Here is a 13,700-nt window from a genome sequence, read left to right on the forward strand (position 1 = left end):
CATGGACTCATGGTTCCCATAAGCTGTGACCTTTTATTATGAGTCAAAGCAATGCAGTATCCTTCTGGTCCTCTTGCCACAGGATAGGGGAGAACAGATTCTTTTGTTGGTTTTAAATGTGATCTTTTTTTTAATTACTCTGCTCCACAAAGGAATAAAGCAATGGAAAAGAGAACCTCTTTTGTTCAGGTTAATTGTGGTTCTAGAAGTGATCCAGTCTACCCTTTCATGTTTAAATAGAACACATTTACTGAATTCTAAGTTGAGGTGCTCTTTGCAACACAGGTACAAACTGCATAGTCATTGCTTGTAAAATGGTATGGCTATTTTTTTAATAACATTTCTTTTCACAAAATCCAATACAATAATGCAAGTAAATTGGCACCAATTGGATGAAGAGTTATTTTAATTAATTTTAATATATAGCACGGTTTTGCACACTTGAAACCTGACGTGGATCAAATATAGGACAGCGCTGATGTAGATATAAATCATTGGGGAGTATTTTACGGCTTCATGTCAATTTGTGTATTTAAATCAAAATCAGAAAACTGCTATCCTGCAAACCTTTTTTTTTTTCACTTCAAAAGGTGACCTTACAATTCGGTAAGTAATTAAAGTTGCAATGTTATAAAACCTTTTTGCAAACCTATCATTTTTCTGTACTAGATCCTTTTTAAATGTACACTTGCCAGGAGACATCTGCAAAATAATTGAATACGACGTTTGCATTTGCTGCTGTCAAACTGAAGCAGATTGTGTGTTTAAATCTTGCACTGTGTAATATATGTACAAATCTAATTCTGCATTTTTTCAGGGAGAGGCAGCCTGTCCTACAGTATCGGATAATGTCTTGTTTTTCCTCACAGGTGGAGATGCTAGAACGTAAATATGGGGGACGTTTTATAACTAGACATGCAGCTCGCACCATTCAGACGGCATTCCGCCAGTATCAGATGAACAAAAATTTTGAACGACTGAGGAGTTCTATGTCCGAAAATCGCATGTCCAGACGCATTGTCCTGTCCAATATGAGAATGCAGTTTTCCTTTGAAGGGCCTGAAAAAGTCCACAGCTCTTACTTTGAGGGCAAGCAGGTCTCTCTAACCGACGATGGCACCAAGATAGGCGCGATTGTCCAGTCCGACTGTGGTGACCTGGGAGGTCCAGCCAGTGTGAAGTCGCCAGCCGCACAGAGTGATTTCACGGATGCGATTACAGAGCTGGAGGATGCTTTCTCGAGGCAAGTGAAATCCCTGGCAGAGTCTATCGACGATGCCCTGAACTGTCGTAGCTTGCACCCAGAGGAGGGTCAGCCTGATCAAGGCAGAGGTCATCCCAACATGGAGAGAGAAGTTGCCTACCAGCTGAAACCTTCACAAGGTGCGGATCACCGCAAGCTGGATGAGATGACGGCGTCGTACAGTGACGTGACTTTATATATCGACGAGGAAGAACTCTCCCCGCCTCTTCCTTTGTCTCCGTCTGTAGACCGGCCCGCTAGCACGGAATCCGACTTGAGGCTTAGATCTGCTAACTCTTCGCAGGAGTATTGGTCTATGACCCACAAGGACGATAAGGTAGACACTGATACAAGCTGCCGAAGCACACCCTCACTGGAGTGCCAGGAACAAAGATTAAGAATAGACCATCTACCTTTACTCACCATAGAGCCGCCTAGTGACAGCTCTGTGGACCTCAGTGACCGATCGGATAGAGGGTCACTAACGAGGCAAAACGTCTATGATCGGGGGGTCGCGAGTCAGCAAGGAAGCCCGAAACACATCTCTCATGGGATTCCTCCAAGAGGCCCTTCTCGAGAAGAAGAGCAAGCAAGACACAGGCCCAGGCAGCTGGATAGCCACTTGGCCATCAATGGCACTGCCAACAGGCAAAGCAAATCAGAGTCGGACTTCTCCGACGGGGACAATGACAGTATTAATAGCACTTCTAACTCGAATGATACAATTAACTGCAGCTCGGAGTCGTCATCCAGAGACAGCTTGAGAGAGCAGACACTGAGCAAGCAGACGTACCACAAGGAAACCCGCAATAGCTGGGACTCGCCCGCCTTCAGCAACGACCTCATCAGAAAGAGGCATTACAGGATTGGATTAAACCTATTTAACAAGTAGGTATACATACATATATAAAGTGATAGGTCCTCCCATGTTTTTAGACTTTTGAGAAAGAGCACTTAAAAATGAATGTTGTACAGCCTTTAACAGTGGGAAACACGCAATTCGTTCAGAGCACTTTCATGAACCGCAATTATCCTCATTCAGATCAGCATTATAATACGCTTGAGTAGGCTGTGAGTATAGCTTGTTTGAAGACTATTATTTGAGCATACAGTGCTGCTGGTTTAGTAGAACACACAGTCCAGAATGCTTTAGAGAGTTTTTTATACAAACATTTGATACCAATGTTATTATATCTAAGGGATATATGTAGTCATTTTGAGTGGGTTATAATGGGCATTTCTGGTGTTTATCATGACCATATATATAAGGTCTAAAGTGTATATGCGATTGACAAATTTTTGTCCTAGATGACATGTATTTGCCCTTAGCTTAAAAATGCAGTAAAAAAAACATCAGCTTTATAACGCTTTCTAAACAAGTGTCCTAAACTTGGATCTGGGAGTTTACGTTTTCATCCATGAATTTCCTTGCTAGGCTGTTTCATGCTATTACTGTAAAACCACCATCTGGCATAAATGATCCTGAAACCTACCCAACCCAAATAATAATTAGGCTATAATCCGCTGCCATCCTACTCTTTCTTAAATAAACAGATGATTTTATTTCAACGGCACCACATTACTATTTAATGAGTCCCATACTTGTCTTTCGTCACTGAGTATAAATAGCAAGCTTCCCTTAAAATGTATCAGCATTTCCGGGAGCCGAATTTTGTATATAAATGGATGCAGACGTGAATAGAGATAGAGAAACCTTATTTATTTCTCAAAGCAAAACAGGATTAACATTGCTGGTAGAAAGCATATGGTGTATCTATCAAATTCAATCCATTAATAAAAAAAAACTGACCATTTCTCAGTTTTCCATTTGTCTTGCTTAAGTAAATGAAGTCCAAACACCGCATTGCTTCGTGGTCCTAGCTGAATGTTGTTGCTGAGTGGAGTCAGTTGAGGTACACAGTGGGGTCACTGATGCATGCAGATTAGCTGATGAGTTAATTAAAAAAAAAAAAAAAAGTAAGCATAATTTACCCTATTTGCAAATGTCTTTTGCCTGTTTGAATAATTTTATGCATTGTTTCATTTTATAAGACTGAAGGGTGCTTCTCTTTTTGGTAGTTTGATTAAACTTGCTGTTAACCACCCCTTAACAAAACTTCATCCGATGTCAATGAGTGGCACATCGCTCCACCTTTTGAATATACTGATATTTCCTGTTACTTTTTTCATTCATTGAAGTTTAGAAAAAGAATGTACATCTAGCGCAGCAGAGCTTTCAGTATTTTAGAAAGTAAAGATTTATGCAACAGTTCCTTTAAAAAAAATGAATGCAACAGTTATTAATATTTAGAATAGAGTTAAAATGGTACTGTTAGTCTATTCATTTTAATAAGAAACATCAGTATAATTTCCTATAAATAACGTGCTGCCAGTATTCAGTGCCTAATTGTATGAAAGCATGTGTGAATAATTATGCCTTGCTTCTAATCTCCTTGTAGTCAAGGACCTAATTGAATAGAGCTCAGGTGGCCCTTTTTTTTCAACCCAGTCAAGTCCTGTGATGTACTTTGTTAGTGCTTTCAGGATATGTAATGAGCTAGCTGCAGTATTTGTGTTGATGGATGCAGTTCATATTAATTACTAGAAAGTGAAGAGCTCATTGTGAAAAGACTCTTCTGTCAGGTTAGTAAATTAAATTGGTTGAAATGATATCATCCCAGGGGCGTTTACTATATTTATTATGTTTGGGTCCCGTTCGGGTTGAATTGATCTATACCTATTGGTTCTGTTACAAGGTTTTCAAGGTTATCCCCAATCCCAGTATTTTAGGAAATTGAGGTTCCTGTTACATGTAAGCACACGGTTGCATCAGTTTTTGATGTAAACTAATTCAGTATTTATCTGAGTGATTGCAGGGAAAATACTGGTTGAATCTGCTGGAGAAATGCTTAGGTTGGTTACGCTTGCAATGCTGTGTTTCTCAACTGCATTCGAATCGAAAAATGAAAACATGCATAGCTGCTCGCTAAGTGAAATGTGTGAAAGCCAAGACATCTGCCTACTATTTCACACATCCCATCCATACTGAAAATCCTGCATTTCTAATCACACCAGCTCATACGGTAGGATCTTCAATGTTACAGTACAAAGTTAAATCTAACCATTAACCATCACTTTTTAAAATGCACTTACAGGTGAGTTCTCGAGCCAAGCAACTCAATTTTGTATTCTGTGCTGCAGGTACAATTTAATGTAGTTTAATGTGAAGTAATAGAATTGGAAGGAGGCAGTAGCATGTAGTGTCATCACGAGCATACAGAAAATGTGAGGAGTTTTTTTGTGTGTGTGTGTGTGTGTGTGTCATTAGACGCCTTTTAAAATGGTAGAGTCACCTTGTTCTCAGAAATTGATTTTGGCTGCGTAAGAAATGCAATCTTGCTCCTAGCCTCTCACAGAATCCATTCCCCTTCGCATGGCAGACAAGCAACCATAACTCGGCTGCAAACGTCTGTTTGCTCGAAGATATTGATAACACCACATGTGTTTGTGGTGTGTTCTAGCAAAGGCTTTTGAGCTTTAATGAGGATGCTGTGGAATCCCTCATGGAAGAGGGTGATAGAATCCCCAACAGTGGGCTGGAAAATCAAAAAAGAAAGTTTTCTTTGCATCCTGCTAATGATGTTTACAGGCCATCTGTTTATCACAAAGCTATTTTAAACAGACCCTTGGTTTTCCAGTCCAGTTAATGGTCATGCTGGTTCTTAACTTTGAAACACCTCAATGCTCTATGTGCTTTTAGAAGTGAGAAATATATATTAGAAATCAGAAGTTCAACTGAACTAGTAAGAAATGTTCTGAGGCTAGTAAAGGATAGGAGAATGGATGGTTAAACATTCGGTTGACATTTTTTCATGGTCAGATCTACTCTCAACATGAAGACACTCTAAAGATGGGTTATACATCATGTTTATACATCTTCAGTAAGCTTTGCTTAGTTATTGTCCTGGGATCTCCAACTAGACTTATTATTATTAGTTTATTTAGCAGACGCCTTTATCCAAGGCGACTTACAGAGACTAGGGTGTGCGAACTATGCATCCGCTGCAGAGTCACTTACAATTACGTCTCACCCGAAAGACGGAGCACAAGGAGGTTAAGTGACTTGCTCAGGGTCACACAATGAGTCAGTGGCTGAGGTGGGATTTGAACCGGGGACCTCCTGGTTACAAGCCCTTTTCTTTAACCACTAGACCACACAGCCTCCTTGTACTCTGGCACCACAGCCTCCTTGTACTCTGGCACCACTAGCCCACACAGTCCCCTTGTACTCTGGCACCACAAATGTAACTCACAAAACAGTATTGTTGGTAATGTGTGTGTGTGGTTTATCTGTCCAGGAAGCCAGAGAAGGGGACCCAGTACCTGATCGAGCGAGGATTTGTTCCTGACACGCCTGTGGGTGTGGCCCACTTCCTGCTCCAGAGGAAGGGCCTGAGCAGGCAGATGATTGGAGAGTTTCTGGGGAATCGGCAGAAACAGTTCAACAGGGATGTCCTAGAGTGAGTGTTACGGAACTATTTTGATGCAAGTGGAAACTTGACCCAACTTTTTTGCTTTATATCCAGCAAGAAATTCCATAAAACGGTAATGCACTTTTTTTTTTTTTTTGGTTTTCTACATCCAAATAAATTGTTTATTGCAACTCAAAAAAATTTAGACAAAATTTCACCCTTCAAAACCGTGCCCTTAGATGTATTTTTCAGACAGCACACAGCTGGCGTTTGAATTAATTGAAACCTCACAGGTTTTCAGCTCGCTCTCTTGAAATAGAACATTTACTCACAAGGATTTAACACATACAGTTTGTTTTTTAACACCAAGCAAATGCAGAACTGGGGTCTAGTAAGTGTACAATGCCTGCACTCTGAAGAATAATCAACCGTTTTGTTTCTGATGAAGAAACCGTGGAACAGAAGTGCAAGAACCCTGTACTCCCCAAGGTTAAATTGTCAAGTAATTCAAACACTTTATAACAAATGTGTCCGAGACAAGCCTCTCTTTGGTAGCATTGATTTATTCAGCTGCCGTGCAGCGATGAGATCAATGGAACAACTCAAGACTGCTTTTCAGCTGCTTTATCACAGCTGTGCACGAAACAGTCTTGGAGGGATTTACAACCCAGAGCTGATAACCAAGCACACTGAAAGACATGCTGCTTTAGTTGTACCGTACATTCCAATCATGCAGGCTGTCTCCCTGTCCTTGTGCTGCTTGTTAAGCTTTGGGGCTCAGCAGCATTATGCTGTGTTCCTTTGGACTTGCATCGCTGGTAACGCCCATCGAGAAAGACCCATGGGACATAGTAACAAACACTGGTCCACAAGGCTAATTTTGAAAAAATAATATGACACTAATCTCCCTTCTGGACAACCCCCCTATTTGCCCAAAGTCAAACTCAGGTTGTCTTGGATAAATGTGTTGTTGTTGTTGTTGTTTTTTATGATAAAATATAGAAGAGTTTAAAATGTGTTTCAATGTTGGGGCTGTGCTGTTGTTTGCAGCTGTGTGGTGGATGAGATGGATTTCTCAGTAATGGAACTGGACGAAGCTCTCCGGAAGTTCCAGGCTCACATCCGGGTCCAAGGAGAAGCCCAGAAAGTAGAGAGGCTTATTGAAGCTTTCAGGTGTGTAACTGGAGAGACTCCATCTGAGCTGTTGAAATTGAGGCTGCTTTACCATTATGCACCTAGAAGTTTAACAACTTGTGCATCACCATAACCAAATATAAATGCAAAAGTTTTGTCATACACCTCTATATTGGTTGGTTGTTATGGTGTAAAATAAAAAAAAACATACATTGCAAATGCATTGCCACAGGAAATAAACATATTAATTACAAATTCACAGTGGATACTTTGTTGACTGTTGGCTACCCTGCATGTGCTAGGCTGGGGGGACACAGTGCCAATCCACAGAATGGCTTTATCAGTGTGCAGAAAGAGATGCTTATTGATCAGTGGATCAATACTTAAAGATTAGGCGTTTTTGCCTCAGTATGTAGATTGCTGAAAAACAAACCCTGTTAAGAAATCCCATGACAGGTTACTTAGTGAACAATTAATTTAATCCTGGTCTTCCTAGCACTCCACCATTAAAAGGCTGTTTATTTACTGTAATCTAAAAAAGGAGGCGGTGTGGTCCAGTGGTTAAAGAAAAGGGCTTGTAACCAGGAGGTCCCTGGTTCAAATCCCACCTTAGCCACTGACTCATTGTGTGACCCTGAGCAAGTCACTTAACCTCCTTGTGCTCCGTCTTTTGGGTGAGACGCAATTGTAAGTGACTCTGCAGCTGATGTATAGTTCACACACCCGAGTCTCTGTAAGTCGCCTTGGATAAAGGCATCTGCTAAATAAAAAAAAAGATCTTATCAATTTGTATATTCTCCATACAATCCTGTTTATAAGATTTGCGTAATGAATTTGGCAGCTTTTTCCGGCAGGATTTTGCTTGTAAAGTTATTATTATTATTATTATTATTATTATTATTATTTGTTTATTTAGCAGACGCCTTTATCCAAGGCGACTTACAGAGACTAGGGTGTGTGAACTGTGCATCAGCTGCAGAGTCACTTACAATAACGTCTCACCCGAAAGACGGAGCACAAGGAGGTTAAGTGACTTGCTCAGGGTCACACAATGAGTCAGTGGCTGTGGTGGGATTTGAACCGGGGGCCTCCTGGTTGCAAGCCCACTTCTTTAACCACTGGATGAAGTTTGTTTTTTCTGCTTCTATAAACCTCTGTTCAATAATTTGTGTTTTTTTTTATTTTGTATTAATATCTTACATCTACTTTGGGTAATCCTGTTTAGATATGTTAAATTACAGTTTAGTTCCTTGCGCTCTAATTTGATCATTTCCCTGTTTCTGTTTTCAATAGCCAGCGGTACTGTATCTGCAATCCTGGGGTGGTGAGACAGTTTAGAAATCCAGACACGATCTTCATCCTGGCTTTTGCAATCATACTTCTAAACACGGACATGTACAGCCCCAACGTGAAGCCAGAACGCAAAATGAAACTGGAGGACTTTGTTAAGAATTTACGGGGTGAGCATCATGAATTCATAAATAGTAAACTGTTATAGCGTATGTTTGTGTATTCCATTATTACAAGCCTGATTCTATTGGAGATATTTTTGTACAAATAATCTCCTAGCTGAAAGTGTACGTCTTCCAAACTGTATTATCTGCAAATGCAATTTAAAAATTCTTAAACAACGACACTGCTATTTCTGCTAGGAGATTATATTTCTGTAGCAGATGCACCAGCAAAGGCATGGAGTTTTAGTTCCCACAGATGGCTGTACAATGAGAACACATAAAACGTGTTATTCCCTAATGCAGCAAGTACTCACACATTTCTACACCTAAAATTCAGGCTTTTTGAAGTTGTTCTAGGAAATCAAGATGCATTCGTGAATTGCATACATTTTAATATAATGCAGTAAAAATCATAATTGTTTATTCATTGCATTGTCTTATGTGTGTATGCAGGTGTTTATTTGCTTTATTGACTTTCAGAATTCATTATCTTATCAGAAACAATGTAATCAATGGTTTTACTAATAAAAGCCAAGCCCTGGTGGTTAATCTTCTCCTTCTTCCTGCTAAAAATAAGCATGCCTTCTAGTGTTTGTTTTATTTATTTTATTAACATTTTAATATAGGCGACCGTGACCGAATTATTTCTCAGCCTATTAGAGCAATTTAAATGTAATCTACAAAGAGGAAGCCTGTGCGGAGGACTCATAAAGGGAACATGATGAGTAAGCCTTCCTATTTGCCCTTGATGATACAGAAGGAGGGGGACCGGGGGGAGGGTTGGAGCTGCAGCAGTGAGGTGCGGCCGCTCTAAGCTTTCAGATGTTTACACATCACTCATTGCAAGCCAGTGTGCTAATGATGGCTCGTGTGACCTTCAGGGGTGGATGACGGGGAAGATATCCCGCGGGAAATGCTGATCGGGATCTACGAGAGGATCCGCAAGCGGGAGCTGAAGACCAATGAAGACCACGTGTCCCAGGTTCAGAAGGTCGAGAAGCTGATTGTGGGCAAAAAACCTGTAAGTACAATCTGCATGACAGGTGATCAGTATTTACATGCAGTGGATCCCCAAACCCAATCAGGAATGCAGCTGATAATGTGTCAGCCGCCATTTCCATCTGAACATTGCCTTATAGGACCAAAAATGTGTACTTTTTTGGAAGGAATACAATTAGATAAGGTACAATATAGAAGAATAAAGGGAAATAAATAGACTCAATAACATGATGCCTGGAGGTTTCAATAGAAAGGAATAGTAGATTGTTACGTCATTAGCTATGTAGTAAAGTATATCACAAGCTCATTAATAGATTTAAATAGAAATAAATGAGTGTAGTTACCATGGCATCAAAGGCGTGTAAGTACCTCCACTGTTTGTTTTCAAACACACTTTCCCTTGACAAAGGTATATTAACACTAATTGTAATTTTTCACACCACAGAAAATACATTGGAATACAGTGCCTTGCGAAAGTATTCGGCCCCCTTGAACTTTGCGACCTTTTGCCACATTTCAGGCTTCAAACATAAAGATATGAAACTGTAATTTTTTGTGAAGAATCAACAACAAGTGGGACACAATCATGAAGTGGAACGAAATTTATTGGATATTTCAAACGTTTTTAACAAATAAAAAACTGAAAAATTGAGCGTGCAAAATTATTCAGCCCCTTTACTTTCAGTGCAGCAAACTCTCTCCAGAAGTTCAGTGAGGATCTCTGAATGATCCAATGTTGACCTAAATGACTAATGATGATAAATAGAATCCACCTGTGTGTAATCAAGTCTCTGTATAAATGCACCTGCACTGTGATAGTCTCAGAGGTCCGTTTAAAGCGCAGAGAGCATCATGAAGAACAAGGAATACACCAGGCAGGTCCGAGATACTGTTGTGGAGAAGTTTAAAGCCGGATTTGGATACAAAAAGATTTCCCAAGCTTTAAACATCCCAAGGAGCACTGTGCAAGCGATAATATTGAAATGGAAGGAGTATCAGACCACTGCAAATCTACCAAGACCTGGCCGTCCCTCTAAACTTTCAGCTCATACAAGGAGAAGACTGATCAGAGATGCAGCCAAGAGGCCCATGATCACTCTGGATGAACTGCAGAGATCTACAGCTGAGGTGGGAGACTCTGTCCATAGGACAACAATCAGTCGTATACTGCACAAATCTGGCCTTTATGGAAGAGTGGCAAGAAGAAAGCCATTTCTTAAAGATATCCATAAAAAGTGTCGTTTACAGTTTGCCACAAGCCACCTGGGAGACACACCAAACATGTGGAAGAAGGTGCTCTGGTCAGATGAAACCAAAATCGAACTTTTTGGCAACAATGCAAAACGTTATGTTTGGCGTAAAAGCAACACAGCTCATCACCCTGAACACACCATCCCCACTGTCAAACATGGTGGTGGCAGCATCATGGTTTGGGCCTGCTTTTCTTCAGCAGGGACAGGGAAGATGGTTAAAATTGATGGGAAGATGGATGGAGCCAAATACAGGACCATTCTGGAAGAAAACCTGATGGAGTCTGCAAAAGACCTGAGACTGGGACGGAGATTTGTCTTCCAACAAGACAATGATCCAAAACATAAAGCAAAATCTACAATGGAATGGTTCACAAATAAACATATCCAGGTGTTAGAATGGCCAAGTCAAAGTCCAGACCTGAATCCAATCGAGAATCTGTGGAAAGAACTGAAAACTGCTGTTCACAAATGCTCTCCATCCAACCTCACTGAGCTCGAGCTGTTTTGCAAGGAGGGATGGGCAAAAATTTCAGTCTCTCGATGTGCAAAACTGATAGAGACATACCCCAAGCGACTTACAGCTGTAATCGCAGCAAAAGGTGGCGCTACAAAGTATTAACTTAAGGGGGCTGAATAATTTTGCACGCCCAATTTTTCAGTTTTTTATTTGTTAAAAAAGTTTGAAATATCCAATAAATTTCGTTACTGTAACTTATGCATTTCTGAAGTTCCGCCACATTAATTTATTCAGTATTCATACACACAGGATGCACATCATCTAACTCCTACAAACTGAAAGCACAGAGAGGCAGCACTGAAAGCAAGCTTCCAGTAGGCCAGACTGCAGAGTCACAACACGGAACACTTCCCTTCGTCTTTTAATATGATTTAATTACAATATCCTGGATGGTAGAACCAGAATATACAGACCAAAAGTATAGCTTGATAGTGTTGTTTTATGTTTTTTTTTCTTTCAAAATATTTTTTCGGTATCTACTTAATGTTACATCTTATGCAAAGTAGAACAAGATTATTGGCAATCGGTATCAGGGAAGGTTTCCGTAGCTATGGGCTCCCCCTATGGATCGTCTTGTGTCAGTGCTGCCTATCAGGCAGTGGCTCCCTGTAGTGTCTTTTTTTTGTCCTATGGAGGGCAACTGTTCACCTCATTATCACATGGTGTGACCCTCCTACCATGCTTGAATTAGATTGGGTGTAAAACAGTTCAGCGCTCTGCTTGATTGCCAGTGCTTTCTGAATGCAGCTGCACACAGGTGCCGCCACTTGCAGAGAGTTTTCATTGCCTTCATCTGAACAGATGCCAGATCTATGAATGCGTTTGTACTGATGCTTATTGGGCTCTATTTATATTGGAGTACTGCGAGTGGAAGTCTTTTTTTTCATTTTAGATACATTATAATGCCGTATACATGGACTAAACTATGCATTTGCTGTTGCTGTGCATGCGTGTTATATTAGCTGCAATGTTAAGGTTTCTTTACTGAAACTCATCTGTTGTAAAGCAAACTTACACATGTGTTTTTATTGTAGATTGGATCTCTGCATCATGGACTTGGTTGTGTAGGTATTTTTTTAAATATTTATTTTATATGTAAATATAAATGACTGAGGTTGATATATGGTATATACAGACGTGCTCAAATTTGTTGGTACCCCTCCACAAAAAACGAAGAATGCACAATTTTCTCTGAAATAACTTGAAACTGACAAAAGTATTTTCTGCATCCACCATTGTTTATTCCATATTTAATAGAAATCAGACTTTGCTTTTGATTTTTTATTCAACAAAATATTGTAAATAATAAAACAAATGAAAATGGCATGGACAAAAATGATGGGACCGCTAACCTAATATTTTGTTGCACAACCTTTAGAGGCAATCACTGCAATCAAACGTTTTCTGTAGCTCTCAATGAGACTTCTGCACCTGTTAACAGGTAGTTTGGCCCACTCTTCCTGAGCAAACTGCTCCAGCTGTCTCAGGTTTGATGGGTGCCTTCTCCAGACTGCAAGTTTCAGCTCTTTCCATAGATGTTTGATAGGATTCAGATCAGGACTCATAGAAGGCCACTTCAGAATAGTCCAATGTTTTGTTCTTATCCATTCTTGGGTGCTTTTAGCTGTGTGTTTTGGGTCATTATCCTGTTGGAGGACGCATGACCTGCGACTGAGACAGAGCTTTCTGACACTGGGCAGTACATTTTGTTCCAGAATGCCTTGATAGTCTTGAGATTTCATTGTGCCCTGCACAGATTCAAGGCACCCTGTGCCAGGCGCAGCAAAGCAGCCCCAAAACATAACCGAGCCTCCTCCATGTTTCACTGTAGGTATGGTGTTCTTTACTTTGAAAGCTTCATTTTTTCGTCTGTGAACATAGAGCTGATGTGACTTGCCAAAAAGCTCCAGTTTTGACTCATCTGTCCAAAGGACATTCTCCCAGAAGGATTGTGGCTTGTCAATATGCATTTTAGCAAATTCCAGTCTGGCTTTTTTATGTTTTTCTTTCAAAAGTGGAGTCCTCCTGGGTCTTCTTCCATGGAGCCCACTTTCGCTCAAAAAGCGACAGATGGTGCGATCAGAAACTGACGTACCTTCACCTTGGAGTATCTCTTTGGCAGTTATCCTTGGTTCTTTTTCTACCATTCGCACTATCCTTCTGTTCAATCTGGGGTCGATTTTCCTCTTGCGGCCGCGCCCAGGGAGGTTGGCTACAGTTCCATGGACCTTAAACTTCTTAATAATATTTGCAACTGTTGTCACAGGAACATCAAGCTGCTTGGAGATGGTCTTGTAGCCTTTACCTTTACCATGCTTGTCTATTATTTTCTTTCTGATCTCCTCAGACAACTCTCTCCTTTGCTTTCTCTGGTCCATGTTCAGTGTGGTGCACACAATGATACCAAACAGCACAGTGACTACTTTTCTCCATTTAAATAGGCTGAATGACTGATTACAAGATTGGAGACATGTGTGATACTAATTAAAGAAACTAATTAGTTTGAAATATCACTATAATCCAGTTATTTATTATCTTTTCTAAGGGGTACCAACAAATGTATCCAGGCCATTTTAGAATATCTTTGTAGAATAAGCAATAATTCATCTCTTTTCACAGCTTCTTTGC

General features: G+C 40.3%; 1 protein-coding gene across 6 annotated transcripts in view; it reads left to right on the forward strand.

Annotated features, from left to right (window-relative positions):
- Positions 1-13,700, forward strand: part of LOC117412175 (IQ motif and SEC7 domain-containing protein 1-like) — a 164,908-nt gene that overhangs the window by 139,483 nt on the left and 11,725 nt on the right. For all 6 annotated transcript variants that reach the window (XM_058988457.1, XM_058988452.1, XM_058988456.1 and 3 more), the window contains 6 exons: positions 870-2,131; positions 5,602-5,763; positions 6,766-6,888; positions 8,143-8,309; positions 9,185-9,324; positions 12,107-12,136. In XM_058988457.1, coding sequence (XP_058844440.1) covers positions 870-2,131; positions 5,602-5,763; positions 6,766-6,888; positions 8,143-8,309; positions 9,185-9,324; positions 12,107-12,136 — 1,884 coding nt within the window. The remainder of the gene's footprint in view (positions 1-869; positions 2,132-5,601; positions 5,764-6,765; positions 6,889-8,142; positions 8,310-9,184; positions 9,325-12,106; positions 12,137-13,700) is intronic.

The sequence above is a fragment of the Acipenser ruthenus genome, chromosome 16 (assembly GCF_902713425.1).
Source record: "Acipenser ruthenus chromosome 16, fAciRut3.2 maternal haplotype, whole genome shotgun sequence".
Lineage (NCBI taxonomy): Eukaryota > Metazoa > Chordata > Actinopteri > Acipenseriformes > Acipenseridae > Acipenser > Acipenser ruthenus.